Here is a 24,623-nt window from a genome sequence, read left to right on the forward strand (position 1 = left end):
CAACTTTCAAGCCTTCTGAGGGCTGGGAATGTTCATAAACATTTCATAACTCCTCAGCAGCTGAACCCAAGGACTCAAGAGGACTCATTTCAATCGGCTGAGGCCGGCGCTCTCTCAGCCAACAGCGATGCGAGTTTCAAAAAAAACCCCGGCTGCCTGTTATCGACCCCAAATGCGCCAACTACGGTACACAGGCCAAACACTCGGCGCTGGAAAGGTCGCAAACCTTTGGACAGATGAGCAGATTTGCAAAGTCTGTGGCACACTTGTGACCCTTTACGGTCCCTGCAGATCCATTAAAGAGCAGCAGCAGCTGCAGCAGCAGTAACTCAGAATTTTGCACAATTATCCCGTTCCCTTGCCTGCAACAGTGCCTTGATCAGTCACCACTGCTTTTTTTAAAAAAGGTATTGGCTAGCATCCTAAATTTCCTTCTATAACTGTAATGAAGTTCGTGGAATGGAAATGCCCTGCCTTCCATTTCCCTCTATAGCCCTCTGTGCACCACAACTCTAATCCTAGCCAGACATGTAAAGCTGTTGTGTATTTTAATTTGCAATTTCAGCTTACATTTTAAACCAGACATCCCCAAACTCGGCCCTCCAGATGTTTTGGGACTACAACTCCCATCATCCCTAGCTAACAGGACCAGTGGTCTGGGATGATGGGAACTGTCTGGAGGGTCGAGTTTAGGGGTGCCTGTTTTAAACTTTTGTTTTAAATCAACTTGTTTTCCAAATGAATTTGTCTTTAACACTGATTTTTATTGACAATGCTGATGTGTATTTTTATATTCTTCGTAAACCGCTTAGAGGTTTTATGTACAGTTAAGCGACACACAATTTCCTATTAAATAAATCAAACATTACAGTGGTACCTTCATTCCCGAATGGCTTAGCTGTTGAACAAATTGGCTCCCAAACGCCACAAACCTGAAAGTAAGTGTTCCGGTTTACAGACTGTTTTGGTAGCCAAACATCTGGCGCGGCTTCTGCGGCTTCTGATTGAGTGCAGGAAGCTCCTGCAGCTAATCGGAAGCCATGCCTTGGTTTTCAAACGGTTTTAGGATTGGAACGGATTGAGAACCAAGGTAGCACTGTACCTTGTGGTGAACACAGAGTTCTGCCTTAGACAAACCACTGCTACCTCTGCTACACCCTACCCCCATCTATGATACAGAAATACAAATACCTGCCGGTCTTTTAAAGCTATCATAAAGACTACTGAAAAGCACTCTGAAGCACACTGTGTAAAATTAAATGCTTACTATGCCTTCCCCAAAACACTAGCTACATTTCCAGTGTGCCTTTGAAACATGAGACTTGAATTTTTTAATAAATAGTAGCTACCAGTGCTATTTTTCTAGAAAAAGAGGTGCCGGAACTCACCACGAATGCCTCCCTTTTATAATGGCATTGGTTCCCACCTGAGAGGGGCTGGAACTGAGTTCCGGCTGAAAAAGAGCCCTGGTAGCTACACCGAAAACATCACCATATACTAAACTGGCTGCAAATGTTGGCCTTCTGCACTGCAAACAGGGAGGAGCTCAGTGTTACAACCCAGCATGAATTTATAGCATTAAAATATATATATACAGCTAGAAAGCTGTAAATCCACCACTTAAAATCCACAGCTGTACACACTCCCAAGCCACATCCGTTACTCACCTCCTCCACATGTCACAGTGCAGGGGAAGAACTCTGTCTGTCTCCACTGATGACTTATGGGTTGGTAGAAGAAGAATTGAACCACGCTGTCTTTGGGGGCAGCATACCTGGCCTAGAGAGAGTCCCATTACAACACATTTGTATACCGAGGGCCAGCGCTCTATGGCCTGTCACAGAATAATTCATGCGCAAAGCGTAGCGCGGAAAGCGCCGTGGCAAAAAAAAAAAGGCAAAGGGGAATTTAGAAACATTGCAAGCAGGAAATCTGGAGTACTATAATTTAAAGCAGAAAGGGTTTTGCTTATCAGGCACTGTTATCTTCTGCCGTTTATGTCAACGTCACGGCCCCAGTTCACAGGTTATCAGTGTCGCCATTTCTCTTTGCCACGTCTGCCTCCATTGCGTGGAGAGGCGGAGTCCCCAGATCCCGAGCGGTCCCCCCATCATGTGGAATAACGACTCAAGACAACATGCTATGGGATTAAATTGGCCACAACTTTATTAAATTTCAAGTGAGGGTAGACCTTGGCTCAGGCATTGGGCGTTCTCCCTCCCCAGCCGGGGACCTAGGGAGCATTAGGGTTATCCAGTGTGGGGGGGGGGATGGGCCGGCTCTGGAGAACATATGTTCAAGCAGAGATAGCCGCCCCCGTTACGCCGCCACCGCAGGGAAGAGCAATGACGACCTTTCGGCGTAAGGTCAAAGCCTCCCTTCAGAAACCCCTTTAATGGGGAATCCTGGTATCGCCGCCGCAAAGAGGAAGATGGACAAAAGGATTCCGCCCAAGGCCTGATACCGCCAAAGTTGTGACGTTTTGCTACGGGAAAGGCGAAACCTGCCAATGCAGGGAAATTCCTTTCCGGCCCTTTAACAGCGACCTTAATGTAGCAGCGCCCGCATACCTCTGAAGAAAAGTTAACCTGCAAAACCTGTGAGGAAAAATTAACCTGCAAAATAAGACATTAACTGAGGGTGGGTAGGGTGGGAGAAGCTCTGGAGCCAAGTGAGAATTCCCAGGTAAGATCCTCCCTCTATTGTGTGGGCAGGTAATCCCTCCCCTACCTGGCCTGGTCTCCTTGGCAACGCTTCTCCCAGGTGGGATTGGACAACTGACTGAGGTAGGCGGAGACCTCCAGGTATCCCACCTGAGGGAAGGCAAAGCCAAGCCTATGCTGTTGGAGCCGCTCCAGATCTAGGGGCTGCACGCGTCCACGCAAAGGGCACCCCCCGTTTTAAGCAGGGAGCAGTCATTCTGTGGCACAGATGACCACAGAATGCTCCTTTGCTGGCACCCAACTGCACAGGAACCCATGGTTCTGCACCCTTAGAGAAGGGGTTCATATGAACTGGATACTCCCATGATTAGGAGCTGTTGTGGATCCCCCATTTCATATGTTGGAGCACCTAAATGTTGAAGAAGTGGGCGACATGTGAAGAGAAGCATTGCTTACCATTAAAGGCTTAGAACACATTGGATCCAGTGGGGTGTAGTGATTATTATTATTATTATTATTATTATTATTATTATTATTTTGAATTTATATTCCATCCTTCCTCCCAAAGGAGTGCAATGCGGCAAGCACGTCATTAAAACAACACAATCAAAAACATTTTCAAACCAAAAGCAGCTTAAAACCAACCACATCCTCTCAGCCACTGGTTTCAGTATTAGAGTGTTGGACTAAGGTTGCAAACACCGAGGGCTGAATCTCACTGTGTGACCTTGTCGCGGTTCTTCTCTCTGTACCAACCCTACCTTTTAAGATTGTGGTGAGGACAAAATGGGGGCAGTTGAACCTTGTATGCTCCTCTCAGGGACGAAGGAAGGGGGGGCGGTGGGGGCAGTTCACCCTGGGTGTCACCACTGAGGGGGGGGTGACAAAATGCCGGGCAGCACTCATTGTGCGGCCTGCAGAGCGCCTGAGCCACGTGTCTCTCCTGGGAGTGACTCGGTGGCTTGGGCACCCACAGGCTTCGCGCTGCCCCAAACGGTCTGCCCGCTGCCTCCCTCTCAGCTGTAGGGTGGCTGAGTGGGAGGAAGCAGGCAGACTCCTTGGAGGCCCCATGGAGCGTCCTGCCCCAGCTTGCCCCGCCCCCATGGGTGGCTGGCCCCACCCCTGGGCGTAGGACACACCCACCACCCCAGGTGCCCAATCGGCTTGCTCCACCACTGGCTCCTCTGAGTTCCTTTAAGGCAGGGCTGGAGTACAATTAAAGCAACCTATCAGTCAAGAGGAGAAGGGACGCGGGTGGTGCTGTGGGTTAAACCACAGAACCTAGGACTTGCTGATCAGAGGGTCGGTGGTTCGAATCCCCGCGACGGGGTGAGCTCCCGTTGCTCGGTCCCTGCTCCTGCCAACCTAGCAGTTTGAAAGCACATCAAAGTGCAAGTAGATAAAGAGGTACCGCTCTGGCAGGAAGGTAAACGGCATTTCCATGCACTGCTCTGGTTCGCCAGAAGCGGCTTAGTCATGCTGGCCACACAACCCAGAAGCTGTACGCCAGCTCCCTCGGCCAATAAAGCGAGATGAGCGCCCCAACCCCAGAGTCGGTCACGACTGGACCTAATGGTCAGGCGTCCCTTTACCTTTTATCAGTCAAGAGAACAGCTGCTCCCATATCAACACCTTCTTTGTCCTCCTTTGATATTGCCTCATTTTCTGAAGCTTAGGAGGTAGTTACAAAGGGCAAAACCTTTTCAGTGTTTGCCCTCCTTCTTGCCCAAGGAAGCTTGCCATGCTACCTGCTTACTGGATTTAAAGCAGGTGGGGGGAAAGACTCTTTAAAGAGTTGTGTCCAAGCACGTGTTTTCCCCCCCTTCCTTTTCCCCCAGAGCTTTCCCTGCAAAAGCCTGCTCTTTACTGCTGAACTGGAACAAACGGCAATGTGGATTTCTGTGGATTGCCAAAAAGGATTGTCAGTAAAGAGCAGGTTTTTCACAGGGAAAGTGCTGAAACAAAAAAAAAAGCATTTGGACACAGCACTTTAAAGTGAGAAACTGTGCCTGGAAATGTGGAAAAATGAAGTCTGCTTGAGCCCTTAGTTTATGTAAGCCACTGTGGGAGTCAACAGGTGGGGTTTGATCTCATTTAAAGTCCATTGGTCTTATTTCTAAAGCAACTTTAACAAATGGGATTGAAGCTGTGGTCTCTAACCTGCACTCACTTTTAATCAAGCGCTACTTGAATTAACTAGGTATAAATCCTGAATAACTTGCTTTAGAATTGGGCTGGGCTCATACATAATATCCCCATCTTGCCAGACCAAACTCCTTCTGCAATTTAAATAGGCTACCATATTCTTCCCCTTAAATGTCTGAACTTGGATAGTAAAATGGGCTAAACAATAGCTTCCACTTTTCTGTTTGAGAAGTGAAGGTACTGCTGTATGTACATTTGCAATGTGGCTTAGCATCTTTGGAATAACAGGTGGTCTATAAATTTGAGAATATTCAATGGCTGGCAAGCAGCAGGCATTTCTATTAGCTACTAAATCCACATCCTGGGATTAGAACGTCAGGATCAAAGGGCACCAACCCACCTGGCCAGAAAATACATGTAAGAATTGGAGTAACTCAACAGACTTTCAGAGAATCGGGTCACATTTACGTTCAGGCTCTGTGGCACCACTTTAAACAGCCATGGCTACCCCCAAAGCATTCTGGGAAATATACTTTGTTATGAGTCCTGAGAGTTGTTAAGAGACCCTCTATTCCCCTCCCAGAGCTGCAATCGTTCTTCCCAGAGAACTCTGGGAATTGTAGCTCTGTAGAGGAACAGGAACCTTCGAACTCTCAGCACCCTTAACAAACTACAGTTCCCAGGATTCTTTGAGGGGATGCCTTGATTATTAAATTGGCATAAGAGTCTGGCTTTAGGCTGCCTGCTTAGGTGACAGCAGCCCACCTGCCTACCTTGGGCCTGAGCATCTGACACCTAATAAATCCTAATTCAGTTGTTCAGCTTCTTCTTCTCTCCCTCCCTCTCTCCCATTGGCTGTTATTGTCATTTTTATACATAGCTGTTTCAACTGTGTTGGCAGCCAGATCTTCAGACTGCACAGCCGAGGGAGGCAACATCTTACCTTGATAATGAAATCAGCTCCAAGGGGGCCTGGGATTTTTATCGTTTCTCTTTCTGCGCCCTTCTGAAATTCCACGGTCGTGTTTTCAATAACGAACGTTCCCGGGGCACCAAAGCTGTGTTCGCCGCTGTCTCCCTGTAGCGTCTTTGATTCAATCACTGAAACAGGAAAAGGACATGCCACAATTCAGAGGGTTGTGGAGAATACTTGAAAGGCAAAACTAAACCCCAAAACATTGGCGTTCTAACAAAAAGTAGATTGGGAGAAGTAGTGACATGGGATACAGTTGTAAAAAGGCAGGTAGACAGGTGCAATATATTTAGGCGATAACTACAGCTGTCGGGTGACAGGGAATTAACCAGGATCACTGTTTAATCTAATTCTCTGGAAAGGGAACAAATTGCCACACTACATATATTCTGAAGGAGCTAAAATGTATTTTCATACATTAGAAATAAAACAGGTTTAGCACTGGTTCACGGCCAGCAGATAAGGAGAAAATTGATTGCCTTGAACGGCCTTACAACTAAAAAAGACATTAAGCCGAGTCAAGCCTGTCATCCACACTCACAGAATAATGAGCTTCGCTTCGCTTGCAGACCTCTCTCCCTTTTCCTGGTCAAATATATTATTGCCACTGAGCTTGAGCAACAAGCTGCTTAGACAGGGGGAAAGCTTTAGATCTCAGAGCTAAGTGGTTTTGAGGTATTATTTCAGATCACTGTAACTCACACAGTGGACAAAATATGACCGAAGTTTGTTTGCTTTTGCTTTCATTTTTTAAGTTCTTAGAATTGATGTATGTCCACAGCTATCACAGTGTTTAATATTTTGCACATACACTGTACAAATTCCTTACATTTGCCCATGAAAGATGATGTACAATTCAAGGTGTTGGGTTTTTTTTGTTTTGGTAGGATCACCTGATTCCACTTCAGCATGTTTTAAAGACTTGTGGAACTGTTATTCCAACTGGCACCCGTAATATGCTCCATTTGGCCCTGTAAAAAGGTTTTTGAAGAAGCTTGCTACTGCTGCTACAATATTGTGGGTTGCATCTCATGTTAGTTAGGCCACACTTTCTACATCCTTCTCTATTCAAGTATTGCCCATTTACTCCTACTGTCTGCTTCCTGACCTAGAGACACTCAAACTCAGGACGCAAGGGAGAAACGTGCTAGGAGGAAGGCACGCTTGGCAAATCCACACCGTGATCAACTCCCGCCCGGAAACCAATGTCCCCACTGTGGAAGGGCATGTGGGTCCAGAACTGGCCTCCACAGTCACTTACGTTGTTAAAACCGTGTTTATGGAAGACAATCTTACTCGGTTACCAGTGATCGCCAAAGAAAGAAGAAGCTCCCTGTTCCTTAACTGATCCACAGAAACTCATTGTGGCCAGTGAGTGTCCTTTATAATCTGTGAAATCATGCAGATCCATTGATATGCCCCCTAAAATATTCACGAATGGCCTAAGGCATGAACAATCTTGAGGAGAAACATTCCCCAACTCTGTTAAAAGCAAGGATATAATGCAACAGCTGAGCGAGAAACAACAATATCTTTTACTGGATAAAGGAATTTTGGTCCAAATTTATCCTTGGTCTAATTCCAATGAAAGCAGTAGGGTTGGAAGAGGCATATAATTGGTCCACTGTGTCTAGACAGAAGTGTACCCAAAACCATTTGTTAAAAAAGAGAGGAAATAATCTGTCACATTTCCTTAAAAACAACTTGACTCATTTAAGTAGGCTCTGGAGCACTCATAATCCTTAGGAGATAAAAACACTTGATGTTCTATAAATAGCGCTAGCAATAGCCACATTTATATGTCATAGTAATCGTTACAACAACCCTGTAAGGTAGGCTGGTATGGTGGCATCCACATTGCAGGTGGGGGCTGAGGCCAAGTGATGGAAGTTCATATAACACCACCTAGTACATTCTAGTACATGCTGAGGTGAGTTTAAAACTCACCAACTCATGCTCTTAACTGCTACACTATGGCTCAATCCAGATTATTACTTAAACCATAGCCTCTCTCCCCTTGAAGTGTGTGAACTGTGGACTGCTGTAACCAAAGTTAATTAATAAATCTGGGTCAGAAACCATTGGCCCAACGCCACATCCTTGTACCTTAAAAACCCACACTTAGGCCATTGCCAAGAAAGTTGTCTGGTTATTCCAGCCATTGGATTCTTGTTGCCTACAGCCTATCCCCCCCCCAAAATAACCATATACAGTGGTGCCTCGCAAGACGAAATTAATCCGTTCCGCGAGTCTCTTCGTCTTGCGGTTTTTTCGTCTTGCGAAGCACGGCTATTAGCGGCTTAGCGGCTTAGCGGCTATTAACGGCTTAGCGGCTTTAAGAAAAAGGAAACAAACTCGCAAAAACTCGCAAGATGAAACGTCTTGCGAAGCAAGCCCGTAGGGAAATTCGTCTTGCGGAATGACTCAAAAAATGGAAAACCCTTTCGTCTTGCGCGTTTTTCGTCTTGCGAGGCATTCGTCTTGCGAGGTACTACTGTATATGAATACTTTTAGAGCATCTAAACAGTGAACAGGCCTTATGGTTCAATGGACAAGCAGGTATGTAGAGAATCACAACCCATTTGCTGGAACAACATCACTCAACGCCGGTGATGGATTAGACCCAATGCCTTAGGTAGTTCTCTACTAACAGTTATGCAAAGGCAGCCTGGATTTCAGCAGGGAAGCTTAAACCCAGCTGCTCATTTTTTCCAAGTAATTCCATCACACAGAGAGATGAAGATTTGCTCCACAGGCTACCTGTAAGCTCGGCTCCCGTATATTCTCACCTGCTTTAAGCCATAGCCTGTCAATAGCAGCTTCCCTATGGAATGAACACAAAACACTCTGCATGCGTAATATATTTTTTATAGCTATTTCTTCAAAGGGCAAGGTAATATTTTGCAAACTTAACTGGCAGCCATCTGGAAATATAACAGCAAGTGGCTTTCCAGGCATATTCAGCAAGTGATGGCTTGAAAAGTCTATTTAATTCTGAGTGCAGGTTTACCCAAAAAAAGGCAGAAAAGTCGGCATATGGATGAAGTTACAACCTAAGTAGAACAAGGCTTTGTTGCTGTGGGTGAGCATTTTTCTTAGTATCACCCCAACTAACTTTAACTGAAGGGCAAGTATTATCAGCTTCATGGGAGAATAAGGTCTTCAGCAGCCTTACAGCACTCATAATTTGGTCCCTATGGGATGGCCAAAGGAGCAATATTAAATACAAGTGCTTTTGGTCCATGCATTGGAAGTTTTGGGTCCACCAGCCATGTGTTTTTATAAGATATAAGCCTAAACTGATTGCCAGCTGAGCAAATTTCAGTGCAGGAACCCTTAACAACAGTAGCTGTTTGTATAGTTGGTGTCAGGTCTGGGCTTGGTTTCTGGCAAACTGCAGCGGGGTCCGAGTCTATCAAATGTAGGTGGTGATCAGCTGAACAAGAAGCAGGAGACATTATCATGGTTGGGCTGGAGATCGGATACCAATTAGGTAGCACCAAGGTCATCACAGAAAAACTGGGGATAGCAGATCAAGCAGGGAAGCTAAGGCAAGAGAAGGACTAGACCAGAGAAAAAGGGAGAGTCTGTTGTCATTGAGGGGCAGTGAGCTGGTCAGACTTAGGAATTGGGCCTTGGGTGGAGAGATTTTATTAGGCCAGGTGTATCTTCACTGGCAGACGCGGGTGGTGCTGTGGGTTAAACCACAGAGCCTAGGACTTGCTGATCAGAAGGTCGGCAGTTCGAATCCCCGTGACGGGGTGAGCTCCCATTGCTCGGTCCCTGCTCCTGCCAACCAAGCAGTTCGAAAGGACGTCAAAGTGCAAGTAGATAAATAGGTACCGCTCCAGCGGGAAGGTAAACGGTGTTTCCGCGCGCTGCTCTGGTTTGCGAGAAGCAGCTTAGTCATGCTGGCCACATGACCCGGAAGCTGTATACCAGCTCCTTCAGCCAATAAAGCGAGATGAGCGCCGCAACCCCAGAGTCGGTCACGACTGGACCTAATGGTCAGGGGTCCCTTTACTTTACTATCTTTACTTTACTATACCAGCTGATGGAGTGCAGATCAGTACTTGTCACAGGCACTTCCCAGCCAAGGAATGCACACAACACATAGTATACAGTGGTACCTCTGGTTGCGAACGGGATCCGTTCCAGAGCCCCGTTCACAACATGAGCAGAACGCAACCCGAGTCTGCGCATGCACGGATCACCGCTTCTGCGCATGACGTCATTTTGAGTGTCTGCGCATGCGCGAGCAGCGAAACCTGGAAGTAACCCTTTCTGGTACTTCTGGGTCACTGCGGGACGCAACCTGAAAATGCTCAACCTGAAGCAAACACAACACGAGGTATGACTGTGTAAGAGGTATCGGTTGGTTGCTCAAGAGCAATCAGGCAATATGCTTCAATAGTCTGTTTTAAAGCTTTCTTATCGGTGATAAAAACCGTCAGAATGCAGAGTGCCTCTATTCCGTGTCTTGCTCATTCACGGTCCTTCAACCTTCCCCAGCAGAGTAGTTCCTTGACGCCCAGTCTGCGCCTTCCCTCTCTGCGTGGAAGCCTACTGCGCAAGGAGGGCGTGGGTAATGGAGGACCCCTCTCCTCCCCGCTTTGCTCAGGCAAGGTGTCCTGGCACTGCCTCACCTCCTCCAAGCTCTGCATCTCCTCTCCACTAGAGGCGTGGCTACCTTCCTCCGCTGAGGAAGTGCTGCTTCCCACGATCTTTGGGGGCTCTCTGTAATCCATCCGGCATTTCCCCTCTCGCCCCTGAGCCGATGGCAGTTCCCTGACAGACTGTAATTAGCTCTTTATTAACAAAAGCAAACACTCACAAAGGCTTCTACGACTCTGAATATACAGGCTCTACGGAGCAGTTGCAGCAACAGGGGGCCATGCCCCTCCACCACCAGCGCATAAGCAGGACAAGACTATCCCTGAGTGGAAGCTGCCTCTGCTCTTCCCACTTCACTCCTCTCCTGCTTCTGGGAGACACTGGCACAGGAGAGGATGGGGAAGCACCCAGCCCTTCATTGGCCAGACCTCCCTCTTCCTCTTCCTCCTGTGCTCCACCCTCCAGCTATGAAGCTTCCCCTGACTCTGGCTCTTGCCTCCTGGCTGGTACCAGTCCCCACAAATCACTGCCCCCCTCTCCTGAGTCAAACTCCAGCTCCACTTTCCCCAAAGCACACTCATCAATGTCCTGCCAGTCCCTGCCCCTACTACAGTCTTGAAAGTTCTTACTGAGACCACTAAAAGGTAAAAAGGTAAAGGACCCCTGGACAGTTAAGTCCAGTCAAAGGCAACTATGGGTTTGCGGCGCTCATCTGGCTTCAGGCTGAGGGAGCCGGCGCTTGTCCACAGACAGCTTTCCGGGTCATATGACCAGCATGACTGAATTGCTTCTGGCGCAATGTGACACAGCGACAGAAGCCAGAGCGCATGGAAATGCCGTTTACCTTCCTACCACAGTGGAACCTATTTATCTACTGGTGCGCTTTCAAACTGCTAGGTTGGCAGAAGCTGGGGCAGAGCAACGGGAGCTCACCCCGTTGCAGGGATTCAAACTGCCGGCCTTCTGATCAGCAAGCCCAAGAGGCTCAGCAGTTTAGACCACAGCAACAGCCACAGCTGTGAGACCTGAGTAGTGATGCTATAAGTTGTAAGAGACTAGCTGCTCAACTAGCTGGTCTCTCTCTCCTCTCTCTCTCTCTCTCTCTCTCTCTCTCTCTGTGTGTGTGTGTGTGTGTGTGAGAGAGAGAGAGAGAGAGAGAGACTGACTTTACACAGTGACTATGCTCCAATGGATTCACTCTGTTCTGTAAAGGGTTTGGAAATGTACTGACACTCAAATTAATAAAGTTCTTTGCCATTTGCCTATACAGCAAGAAGATTGCCTGCTCCTGGTTGGAAGCTAAAATATATTTAACCCACAAGTTGAAACACGATCCATCAAAATTCCAAATTGTGATGTACAGAACCTAGGGTGGAGTAGTGAGGGGTTATCACTATCTCACACCCTTAGTAGGCATCTTTAAAAGCCAACTTTTGCAGTTTAAAAGAAATCGGATTTAAGGAAATTAGAATTTTTGATTATAAAAATAGGGAGTCTCATATAAGCCCCCTCCCCACCATAACATTGTGGTTGGGCTATATAGATTCATCTTGAAATCCTGGCTCTATGTAACTGCATCTCTGTAACTTTTATACCAAAAACGCAATGTGTGTGAGTTGGCCAACGTCTGCATGGATATGTTAGTTTGTGCATGTGTTCATGACAAACCAATAAACATTATTTATAAGAAGGAATAAATGTGAGTGTGAGCAGCTCAGCTATATAAAATCTAAGGGGGCTTCTCCGGCAAAGTGATTATTTCCATTTGGACACAAGAAGAATAGGTAGAGCATATGTGTCTCTGATTTAAGTATAAAATGGTGCAGACCTGTCATGTCGTGTTTGGACGTCAGTGGATTTGAGAGTAGCTTCTCCTGCCAGAAAACCTACCTGCTGGAATTCATGAACTTTTTCCACCACCACCATTGTGCGCATAATTCCCAGATAGGGAACATGAGTCTCCGTTAAACGCACACCTATTTTAATCCCCTCAAACTGTAAGCCACATGTTTTCCTGTTAATATCCATAAAGAATAAAAACAGAATTCACATGTATGGCTAAATGTTTAAAATGCAAGGTTCTGTCATTTAAAAAGTCAGGAATTTAGCATCTTTCGCTTCCCTTCCAGCTAGACTCGGTTGTAAGTTCATGAACTTGGTTATCTAGCATTAGCCACTTGTAAAAATATTAGCTTCTGGTTTTGTTGTTTCTACAGCAGGGGGATTATTTTCAGAGGACTCTGGCTTATTTTGGATTCTGAAGCTCTTAGCAAAACAGCTTCTGGAAAGCCTATAATATATTCCAACACCCTTCCCCCTTCACTTCAACTCCCTTCCTCCCAAAATAAACCATTTCAAATGCCAAATGAAGGGAAAGTGACAATAATAAGAGTGGCCTTATCTGATTTATTTGGGGAAGCCAAGCACTTAAAGGACAACAAGATGAAAACAACAAAGCTCTCTGCAACCCAGACAGCTTCCTTCTCCGCATTTGTAAACAAAAGACCCGTTCTAACAGCTGAACATCTCAAAACAGCTAGAACTTGTGAACATCCAACAAAGTGGAATGTTGGAAGATTCGGGACAGATAAACAAAGCACTTGTTTACATGAAGCATAGTTGTCTGTTTATTATGCACTTGGATGCCTCTTAAAATATCGCAACCAAACTTTGCACGATGGTTCCTTAGATAAAAGAGCATGTTTTAGTTTACGTTTGAATAAAACAATTTTTGATTTTATTTTTTTTAGAATTCCTGGTATGACGCTGCTAGTCAAGAATAAATTTACATTCATAAGCATAGCTGTCAATGTTTCCCGTTTTTAAAGGGAATTTCCCTTATTCCGAATAGGATTCCTCGCAAGGAAAGGGAAAAGTTGACAGCTATGTTCATAAGACACATAGGAAATATATCACAAAGCAGTAGGCCAGATTAACACATCAAAATAGCTGGATCACTGTTCAGGGAAAGCCTGGGTGAACTGACAAATTTTAAGTGGGCACGTAAACGCCAATACAGTGGTACCTCGGGTTATGTACGCTTCAGGTTACATACGCTTCAGGTTACAGACTCTGCTAACTCAGAAATAGTACCTCGGGTTAAGAACTTTGCTTCAGGATGAGAACAGAAATCGGGCTCCGGCGGCGCGGCGGCAGCGGGAAGCCCCATTAGCTAAACTGGTGCTTCAGGTTAAGAACTGTTTTGGGTTAACAACGGACCTCCGGATCGAATTAAGTACTTAACCCGAGGTACCACTGTATTGTAGATGCTTATCAGATGTTCATTGGGAATGCGTTCCAGATGGCAAATGCCACTGGAGTCCTACTGGATGTTCAATGAACCCTGGGAGCATACAACACTACTAAGGGTGTCTCCCTCAAGAACCCAAGAATCAAGAATCCAAGAGTCTGGGTAGGGGAATACAAGATAAGGACTTTTCAGAGGTAACCTGGTTCCTAATTGTTCAGGGAATTACACGCCAACAGCAACATCTTAAACTTGGCCTAGTAGGTTGTTGGAGGGGGAGCTGAAGTAGAGAGTCTCTTCAGCAGGTTTTATCCTCCTCTTTCAATTTTGATCTCTTTCACTCTCTAATTTTTCCAACCTTAAATTCAGTTCTTCACATTTCTGCGTCAGTTGGCAAGGTGTTGTTTTTAAACCCCCAACCACGCCTTGTGGAATTTATCAGTAATTTAGTGTAGTTTCTTCTTTTTTTTAATATACTCATTTGTGTATGCATTTTTTGCCCGATTCAAATTTTGGCAAGCAATTTTGCCTACTACGACACTTTTTATAAGTTAACATTCACTAATATCTCTGTTAGCAGTTCGAAAGCACCCTCGGGTGCAAGTAGATAAATAGGGACCGCTTTCTAGCGGGAAGGTAAACGGCGTTTCCGTGTGCAGCTCTGGCTCGCCAGAGCAGCGATGTCACGCTGGCCACGTGACCCGGAAGTGTCTTCAGACAGCGCTGGCCCCTGGCCTCTTGAGTGAGATGGGCGCACAACCCCAGAGTCTGGCAAGACTGGCCCGTACGGGCAGGGGTACCTTTACCTTTTACCTAATATCTCTGCAGCTTTGTACAAATTCTTTCAGTGGTGAAACAGACCACCACAAAATTCAGACAAGTGTGATTTTCTTAAGGACAGCTATGTTTTGGCTCTCACGCTGTTTCAGAAAGTGCAAATTGAGTAGATTCACATTCACGTCCTACCATATTTCTCCCCCGTTCCTACTTGCACCAGATTATGATAGCTCACAGTTCGTAACTGGGGAGGGAGCCTATACAGGTAGAACAGGCTCAGACCTTCCCCCACTCCCCCACAATGTATGGAGCAGGTATGGAACACCTTCAGTCCACCAGAAGTTGCTGAACTACAGGTCCCATCATCCATGGCCATTAGCTATGCTTGCTTAATGTGATGGGACTTCAGAAACATCTGGGAGGACAGAGGTTCCTCACCCCTAACACACAGGGTGGTGGTCCTAAGTGATTTGGATGCAATGGAGGGGACACAGCCACCAAGCACAGCTCCACTCTCTCCATCATGTGATGGTAACTGCATGAGGAACTGAGCACACCCATAGGACTTCAGGATCAGGCCTAGGCAGGAGAAGTAAGGTATTTCAACTATAGCTCCAATAACCCCTAAAACGCCCACATCGAATACTTTTGTCCAAGCTCCTCTCTGTTAAAGGTAAAGGTACCTCTGCCCGTACGGGCCAGTCTTGACAGACTCTAGGGTTGTGCGCTCATCTCACTCTAGAGGCCGGGAGCCAGCGCTGTTCGCAGACACTTCCGGGTCACGTGGCCAGCGTGACAAAGCTGCTCTGGCGAGCCAGCACCAGCGCAACACACGGAAACGCCGTTTACCTTCCCACTATAAAGCGGTACCTATTTATCTACTTGCACTTAGGGGTGCTTTCGAACTGCTAGGTGGGCAGGAGCTGGGACCGAACGATGGGAGCTCACCCCGCCACGGGGATTCGAACCGCCGACCATGCGATCGGCAAGTCCTAGGCGCTGAGGTTTTACTCACAGCGCCACCCGCGTCCCATTCCTCTCTGTTAGTAATGTGTAAAAGGTCTGGAAGAATGGCAGATGCAAGTAATGGACTACATGGAAATGGCGGAAATGACTGGCAGAATCCGAGACCAGGGAGAAGAGTTGGTGGAAGAGGATTGGAGGAAATTTAAAATTTATTTACAGAAACATTGTAAAATTTCTGAATGTTGATGACATTGAAATGAACTGAAGGGGTTTTAGCAACAAGGGAAAAAATAAGATTGGATTGATAACAGATAAATTAATTGGATATGAATTTGCTGAATTAATTTTTAAAAGGGATACAAAAAAGGGAGGCGTGAGGAAGTCAGGAAAATAAGTGAATCAAAGATGAGAAATTAAAAAGAGGGATTTTTGTTTCTTTTTTGTATGTTTTTTGTTTTTCTTTTTTTTCTTATGTTAAATGTTTGTATTTTTTGTATTTTGTAATTTTGTATCTTTGTGTCCTTATATTTTTCTTGTGTTTTTTTCTTTTTTCTGTTTGTTGTTATTCTTAAAACTTAATAAAATATTATTTTAAAAAAAGTAATGTGTAAAAGGGTTCATACCAAGGTGTGCTGGTCCTTTCACAGTAATTCTTGCACTGTGGCTCCCATGTGGCACAGCAATCATGGTTTCCTCCCCTAGGAAAATTAAAGGAACAGTTTCAGAAATTAAATCTTGCAAGGGAAACATAACTTCTCATAACAAACCTGATGTTCAAAAGAGGAGGACGAGGAAGGAGCAGCAGTTCACAAAGCATGCCTCAAAAATAAGTTACTTAAAACAACAGGAACATACACACATTATTAAGCACATTGTTCCGGGTTCTGCTCTCTGAAACACACTCTTATTAAGTCACATGTGGACTTGTAAATCTGTCCAGCTACTGGACAATTGTTTTCTGTACATCAGTCATTCAATTTGCATCTTACTGTTCCAGTTTTATTCCCTCATAGCTGAAAGGGTTTAAAAACAGTGGTGCCATGCAAGATTTCCTTTGCAAAAGAACTTCACAGCTAGTTAGCTGGATTTTGCCCCACCACCACCACTCATTTCCTGCAGCAGATTGTGGCTTTAATAAACAGTAAGATTTGCAGGAAACAACTGAAGCCATTACAGACTAGAGAACTGCAAATGAGAACTTCCCTCTAAATACCTGCAATTTGTTACAGAAGATCATTACTTCCATTTAAAAATGGGTTTTAAACAAAACTGACACTTAGCAAGCTAACCCTCTTTTCTAAATGTTAATACAGCAACATTACTTAGGATTTTTATACAGTACTGCTTGTTCAAGCATGCTTAAGTTTATATAAATGATCTGATCTTAGTACTGCTTACAATGCTCCAGCATTTGGTTAAATGCTTACAGTGGGCCAGCATTTATGATCTCTATGTTGCAGATGGACAACTCCAGCCAAACTCTTTTTTTTAAAAAAGTAATATTTATTAGAGCTTTAAAGGTTACAAAAAGAAAAAAGAGAAAACACCAAATTAAGCAAAAACAAGACAACACATCACAATAAGGAAAAAGAAAAAGAAGGAAAAAACAGAAAAATAGAAACAATTAAAAAACACAACGAACCTTCCCATAACTTATCTTTCATTTGCTTGTTTCCTTGACCTCCTCACACCTCCCTTTTTTGTATTCTTTTTTGTATTATAGGACCAGTTTTTGTCCTATAATTTAACTTTACTTTCCCTCCTTTCACCAATTAACAGTCTATTTTTACTTAATCCTTTATAACATTTCTGCTAAAACCACATAACTTCATTCCAACATCCTTCTAACTTTCCTTAATTTTACAATGTTTCTGTAAATAAACTTTAAATTTCTTCCAATCTTCTTCCACCGACTCTTCTCCCTGGTCTCGGATTCTGCCAACTCCAGCCAAACTCAGCTTGTCCCAAGTGACTCCATACCGCTTTCCCCATGTCCCACAAATGCATGGAAGTGGAAGGATAATTGGGGCTATGATTGCTGTCTCTACTCCCAAAGCCTTTTTTTCACGTTACAGGGAAGGATCGTGTGCTTCACGCCTCCTTTCTGGTGCAGCTGCAAGGAGCTTCATTAGGGATGAACTGCAGTTTAGTGTTGTGTCTGAACCTTAAATTGTGGTGAATTTTAACTGCAGCTTGCAGAAACAAGCCAGCTTCACAACCTAGGGTTTGAATTTTGGCTTCTTTCAACAAACCTTTCACAAGTCTGTCATTGCCTTCGGGCGTAGACCTGAGATGGAAGACTCTGGAGGCACTGAAAGAGGAAGAGGGAGGGGAGGCTGAGCAAAGCCTGTGTTAGGAAGTCCTTCCTGGGCAGGCGGTAATGCTGGAACAAGTGTCCCAGATGCTTCTTTTCTCCTTGTGGATGAAGGAATGTTGTTGGAGACTGGGAGGAGCTCAGAGCTTAAGCCTGGGGTGGCTGAACAGGATTCAGAGGAGATAGGGTCTGGCGTTGTGCAGTGGCGTAGCGTGGGTTGTCAGCACCCGGGGCAAGGCAAGTAATTTGCACCCCTAACCCGTGGATTTTAGCACTCGAGTGCAAGAGCGCCCCCCCAGATATTGCGCCCGGTGCGGCCAGCCCCCCCCCCCTGCACCCCCACGCTACGCCACTGCCGTTGTGTCCCAGGGCCAGGCAACACCTCTGCCATTGGGAACAGATGCAAACACACACAATTGTAGTGCATCAGGCTAGACATTCTTCTAAGGCTAATTTTCGCAATCGAGGCTATATTGCTGGGTGGATGTTCAACCTGCTAGGATAACTTTGCCACTCTTGTGCAGTTTTGATCTTGGACTTTGGAATTCTGGTCTTGCTCCTAGCTCAGTTAACCTCTCCATCCTACTTGAAGAAGCTCTGGGACTGAGTTACCTATTGCTGTACTTGCTTTGCGTGGCAAGTTTCCTCCCCCAGATGAAATGAAGACGCAGACACATTGTTTAAGGTTAATGGGCGTGAAAGGCCACAACTTTATTGATTACGGAATTGAAGGTATTGGCCTTAGGCATTGGCTACTAATGACTACCCGGCATGGTGACCGGGAAGGGTTGAACACAAACCGCAGGAGTCCTGTTGAAGTACGCCAACTAGGATCCCACGGGTGTCACCGCTCGGGGGCGTGCCGGAGGCCCTTCCTCTCCAGGCTTCGGGCAAGGCCACGCCCCCCTAGGAGTCCTCTACCGGACTACCCCTTCTCATTGGGGGAAGGTGATGGCGCTCCCTTCCCCCCTCCTTTTTCCTATAATTTGCCCCATGCCAATGCCTAACCGCCAATACCGTGAAAGTTGTGACGATTGCTACGAGGTAGGCGAAAAACCAAAAGGGAGGAAGTGCGCCAATTTGGAAAAATTCCTACCAGGCCCCTTGCGGCGACCCACCGAAGTCCATAGCAAGGCCAATACTAGCTAAACCTAAGGGTGGGTGGGATGGGAAAAAATCCGCTCAGCTGCTGGGGTGAGGGCAAAAGAGGGCGGTCCCTGGGCGTGCCTGGCCTTAAGTAGCCCAGGCCGCGCCTCCCCTCGCCCGCCGATTGGCGGGCTGGGTTGCAGGCACGCCCAGGGATTCCCCCAGTTCTCGCGGGGGCGAGGGAAGCCCCCGCGAATGTGGGAGGGTCCTGCCCGCAACACCCTCTCCTCTGCAGGATCGGAAAGGGCTTTGTAATAAAGGTATTTCTCATAAACTCAAGTAAGAGCCTCTGCTGTGGTGACTGGGGTAGGAGCTAGGACAAAATCATAGTTCAAATTAATCAGAAATGAATTTGTTTGGATTAAGACATCTGAACAAGCTTTGGTTAATCCAACATGGAAGTCAACTCTTCCTTAAGGCCACACCAAGGAGCAGGCGGAGTGAAGAAACATGCAATCACAAGGAGTGAAGAAACATACAATCACTGTAACTTATCTCTGTAGCAATAAACCATGGTTAAGCATTAAATCTGAGCCCAGCCAATGAGCTCTCAGGAGTTCAGTTCTTACGAAAGAGAAACAGGATTTATGGGTGTAACTCAAAACACCCCTAGAGTCAGCTTTGTGTGCGCAATGAGACATTTTAACTTATCCTTCAAATAAATAATTATCTTATCGTAGGACATGCCATATTTTGAGTTTGAAAAACATTTGCAATGCAGGCAGGGCTGTTGGGAGGAAGAGTTGGGGCTTCAGAAGGCTCATTGCGAAAACACATGCCCTAGCTAAAAGGGGCCTAAAGGAACCCTTTAAATTGTAGACTTTGTCATTATTCCATTTTAAAATGAGATCCATTAGATTTAATCCAATAAACCACATAAGTGAGAAATTAAGTGCTCATGTGCAGTTTATGTGATTCACTGGGATTTAAACAAGCTTAAATTCTTGACCTGTGGTCCATGTTTCTAGATTCCAGACCCCATCACACCTTAACTCTCCAGACCGTATAGCCTCAAGCCAGGTCTGATTAAAGGCTGCAAGTCCTTAAGATTTGCCATAGAAGCCTAGAGGATCATGCATAATTTGGCACTGTAAGGATCTGATCTTTTAAACCCATTTTATCCTTGAGGGGGATCATAAACAAATCTCAAAGGTGTATAAAAGTATTTCCCCTAACCTGCGCCAGTTCATAAACTCCTCCAATAAAGGGATCAATTCTTCCATTGTGTTGCAAAAACCACTCCCTCTTTTCTTTTATTTTTGTTTAATTTCAGTGGGAAATGGGGTCAATCAGACCTAGAGACGTGGGAGGGAAAACTATTCTCTAATGGAAAACTATCCACTATGATATATTTCTACTGATTTTTTCCCCTTCTAAGTATGCATCATTAAGAAACAACATATATGGATCGGTCAGATAAATAATGCCAATTTTTTTTCCCTTATGTGGAAAGCATATCTGGGACATAGTGTAAAAACAGGGTTTCCCAAACTTGGGTCTCCAACTGTTTTTTGGACTACAAATCCCACAATCCCTGATCACTGGTCCAGTTAGCTAGGCATAATGGGAGTTGTAGTCCAAGAACAGCTGGAGACCCAAGTTTGGGAAACCCTGGTGCAAAGGCTCAGAGGATCAGGCCATGATGCAGTTTTAGGTGGGGAAATATTTACAGATTAGCCATCTTACTATTACATTTGGGAGGGACAAGGGTGGCGCTGTGGGTTAAACCACAGAGCCTAGGACTTGCCAATCAGAAGGTCGGCGGTTCGAATCCACGCAACGGGGTGAGCTCCCGTTGTTCAGTCCCTACTCCTGCCCACCTAGCAGTTCGAAAGCACGTCAAAGTGCAAGTATATAAATAGGTACCACTCTAGCGGGAAGGTAAACAGCGTTTCCGTGCGCTGCTCTGGTTTGCCAGAAGCGGCTTGGTCATGCTGGCCACATGCCTTGGAAGCTGTACGCCGGCTCCCCCGGCCAGGAAAGCGAGATGAGCACCGCAACCCCAGAGTTGGCTACGACTGGACCTAATGGTCAGGGGTCCCTTTACCTTTATTACATTTGGAATCTGCAGATCTGCTCCTGAGAGACTAGTGGATAGTCCCTGGCTGGCTATTCTCACCACCTTATAGCAGGAGGTGACAATGCGGTCAGTAGAATGCTAATATCATCTTGACCGACCTTCTGCTAATGCGGAGCCCATGAGCCAACTTTAGCCTGCCAAGACTGTTCCTGGCAAACCTTCCTCTCTTGCTCCACACCTGGCATCCTATGTGCTGTTGGTGTGGGGCAGGTCCCAATGTGGCTTCAAGAAAACAGCCAGGAGCTGCTCGAATTTTACTAGCTAAGAAGTGAAAAACGCAAGAATTACCAACGGTGGAAGAATGGTAGATGAAGATGATGGATTTTTCGGAGCTAGCCGCCCTGACCGGAAGAGTCCGTGACCAGGAGGAGGAGGAGTACCAGGAAGAAATTTAATGATTATTTAGTTAAATACGTTAAGTTAAATTAATTGGAAAAAGCTTGCAATTACCAGATAGGCTTTGGACTTAAATATGTAATGTGATGAATTAATATGTTTAATGCTGAATTGGTAAGAAAAATGTTAAGTGATTAAGTTAAGTATTTAAGAATTTTGATTTGGAAAACTGTTAAAATGATAGGCATTGAAATTCAACTAGGGGATGGATATTGGTTGGGGACTGGAACCGGGAAAAGGGTGGGTGGAGTTTGGGAATCCAAAGGGTATACAAATATAATTTGCTTTGCTTTTATATTTTTGTTAGTTGTATGGAAATTGGGAAAACCGTGGAAGGGAAATTTTGGTCGACTTTAGGAAAAAGGTTTAAGAATAATTGATGAGGTATAAGTATCGATGTGTAAATTTGGATAAGTTAAAATTGGTTTTTAAATCAAATAGAAATAAGGTTTGCAAAAATAAATTGAGGAAATGGAAGAAAGAAGAAAAGTAAAATAACAGCATGTTAGAACAAATTATTAAGTTAAAGTGGAGAAATAAGTTAAGGACTTGCTGAACTGACAATTTAAATTGGAATACAAGAAGGGGAGGTGTGAGGAGGTCTGAGAAATAAGGTAAAAGAAAATAAGTAATTGAAACTTTATGTGTTTTTAATTGTTGTTAAGTTTTGAATTTTTTGTATTTTTGTGTTGTTTTTATTTTGTTTATTTTGTTTTCGATTTTTATATGTATGCTGAAAATACCAATAAATATTCATTAAAAAAATGAAATTCAACTAGGGGGATAACTAAGTTTTAATTAATTAATAATTAAGTTTTAATAAGGTTATGATCTATGTTTGTTTGTTTATTTGTTTGTGTGTTTATAAGTTTGTGAAAATCAATTAAAAAATGGGGGGGGGACAGCTGGGAGCTTAAAAGGAACTCCCAATGAATCATTTCTTTTCTGGAACAAGGTGCATTCCCTCCATCCATCAACTGATAGGCAATAGAAGCACGCCTTGCTCCAGGATCAGGAAGGAGTTTGCCTTGAACCACCCTGCTAGAATGGACTTCCCCCCTCCCTTTTCGCAGCTGTTTCAATACAAGCCCCTTTATGACCAGGTAGGTCCTTTGGTAAATCTATCTTGCATAGTTTCAGCAAAGCAATGCTTTAAATGCTTGGCAATTATTCAATATCCTTGTGCCTATCTTTACCTCCATTCAACTGGTTAAGTATTTAAGCCCTAGGCTGAGCTGCAAACCACTACTGCTGATCTGTGACCCAAAATACCACCATCCACAAATCAAGCAATTCTTTCTGCCAGTAGTTACAGCTCTTCTAAATATAGACATAGCCTCTCTCTTTTTACGTTACCACAAAATAAACACCAGTTGCATTCAAGAAACGGGTAATGCCCACTGATCGCAAGAGCGATGTTGGGGTGGAGTTTTCAGACAACCGAAGCTACTGAAATAATAATAAAAAAATGAAATTATGCTTGATGCAGAGGGGATGTATAGAAGTACAGGCACCCCCAAAACTGACATATTTTTTCCCATACTTATCATCCATTTTTGTACCCCTGCTTGACACATTTGAAGTGCATCTAACCAACCACTGTCGAACAATGTTTGCTGGGCTACACAGAGATTTTGTTAGACTCAAACAGCTCTTCTGGGCTTCTTATGCTCCTCTTACACCTTTTGGGGGTTGAGGGGGAGACATTAATAAGCACAATGGGAGCTCAGCATGAACCACAATCTGCCACCAAGCCTGCAGCTTTAAAAAGGTCTCTAGTCATCAAGTGTACAATCCATACACTTACTGAAACAAAACCCCTTATATTCTTGCAAAGTGGTGCACAGGGGGCCGTTAAGCCACACAGTTCTATTAAATCAATAAGACTATGCTGCTATATATGCATAGCAAAGAAAGTACATTCTAAATTCCTGCAATATTTTTTCAAGGGAAGCAGATGCAACCAAGTCCTACATTTAATAATGTCCCGATATATGGGCATGGCTGCTCCTGCACATTGAGAGATCAGTGGGGTTTGCGTGACACAAAAGGGGGAAACGTTGCCCATTTTTTCCATCCTTCATCTGCTGCAAAGGAGGATTTGGGTTATAAAACACCCACCATTTATTGATTGGTTGCTTAAGGCGACTTTTAGCCTACCCTTCATCCCAATGGATTCAGTGAAGGGTACAAACCGAAATGCATACGATCATATAACCCCTCATAAACTCAGAACGATACATTAAATAAGCCATGGGTCACATTTCATATGCCCCATCTGCCTCGTGGGGATTGACCCTGTTACCAGGTGAGCAGCAAGTTACATCTACTGTCTGAATGGGAGGTGAAATAATGTGATACAATCTTCATGTAGACATCATTGAAAGTAAAGGACTATGCGGCCTAGGATCCACGTACCTACCGGACCGCCTCTCCTGGTATGCCCCACGGAGGACCTTAAGGTCCACAAATAACAACCAAATAACCGCAAGGTAGTTAGATTGGTCTCAACTAGGGCCAGGGCCTTTTCAGTACTGGCCCCGACTTGGTGAAACACTGTGTCACAAGAGACTAGGGCCCTGCGGGACTTGACATCTTTCTGCAGGGCCTGCAAGACAGAGCTGTTCCGCCTGGCCTTTGGTTTGGACTCAGTCTGACCCTTCTGTTTCTCTCCCCTTATGGTTTTGATCTATGGGCTACTTTTAAAATGAGGCTGCATTTTAAATTGTATTTTAACCTGTTTTTTAAAGTGGTTTGTTTCTCCCCACCCCCATTATGTTTTTATTGTAATTTTGCTGGTGTTAGCCGCCTGGCTCTGGCCAGGGAGGTTGGGGTATAAATAAAAAATGTTGTTGTTGTTGTTGTTGTTGTTGTTAAAAATAAAACAAAACCACCATATGCCTAACCGTTTAGAAGTACTGTTGTTTCAGGAATTCATTCCTATGAGAGTGTGCATCCACAATCAACACATTGGGTTACAGCCGCTGGAACAGCCATGCTAGGTGTGGTAATCTCATTACTGCATATCAGGTGGAGTTATAATTTACCCGTGATTATTTATGTTCATCTGGAAATCTTTACAAGGCCACTGAATCATGAAAGATAAACCCACCAAAAGGCTATTAGTAACGCAATTAGAATAGGTTAAGAGTGCAGTGGGCAATCCTTTGGACTCAAGGGCCAAGTTCCTTTGTGGGGAAACAGGTAGCAAGTGGAGCCAAAGCGAGAAGAGGATATGAGAGACACCCTTTCTCTCTCGTCCCATCCTTCTCCTTCATCCATCTGTCAGGCTGCTATCAGCG

The 24,623-nt window shown here is 44.9% G+C and overlaps 1 protein-coding gene across 2 annotated transcripts in view; it reads right to left on the bottom strand.

Moving 5' to 3' along the window:
- The window catches only part of ADAMTSL3 (ADAMTS like 3), a 280,064-nt gene that overhangs the window by 90,528 nt on the left and 164,913 nt on the right, over nucleotides 1-24,623 (bottom strand). For both annotated transcript variants that reach the window (XM_081888376.1, XM_081888377.1), the window contains 3 exons: nucleotides 16,009-16,083; nucleotides 5,752-5,909; nucleotides 1,668-1,779 (listed from right to left, as the gene is read on the bottom strand). In XM_081888376.1, coding sequence (XP_081744502.1) covers nucleotides 1,668-1,779; nucleotides 5,752-5,909; nucleotides 16,009-16,083 — 345 coding nt within the window. The remainder of the gene's footprint in view (nucleotides 1-1,667; nucleotides 1,780-5,751; nucleotides 5,910-16,008; nucleotides 16,084-24,623) is intronic.

This window comes from Podarcis melisellensis (assembly GCF_964234715.1).
Source record: "Podarcis melisellensis genome assembly, chromosome: 14".
NCBI classification, from domain to species: Eukaryota; Metazoa; Chordata; class Lepidosauria; order Squamata; family Lacertidae; genus Podarcis; species Podarcis melisellensis.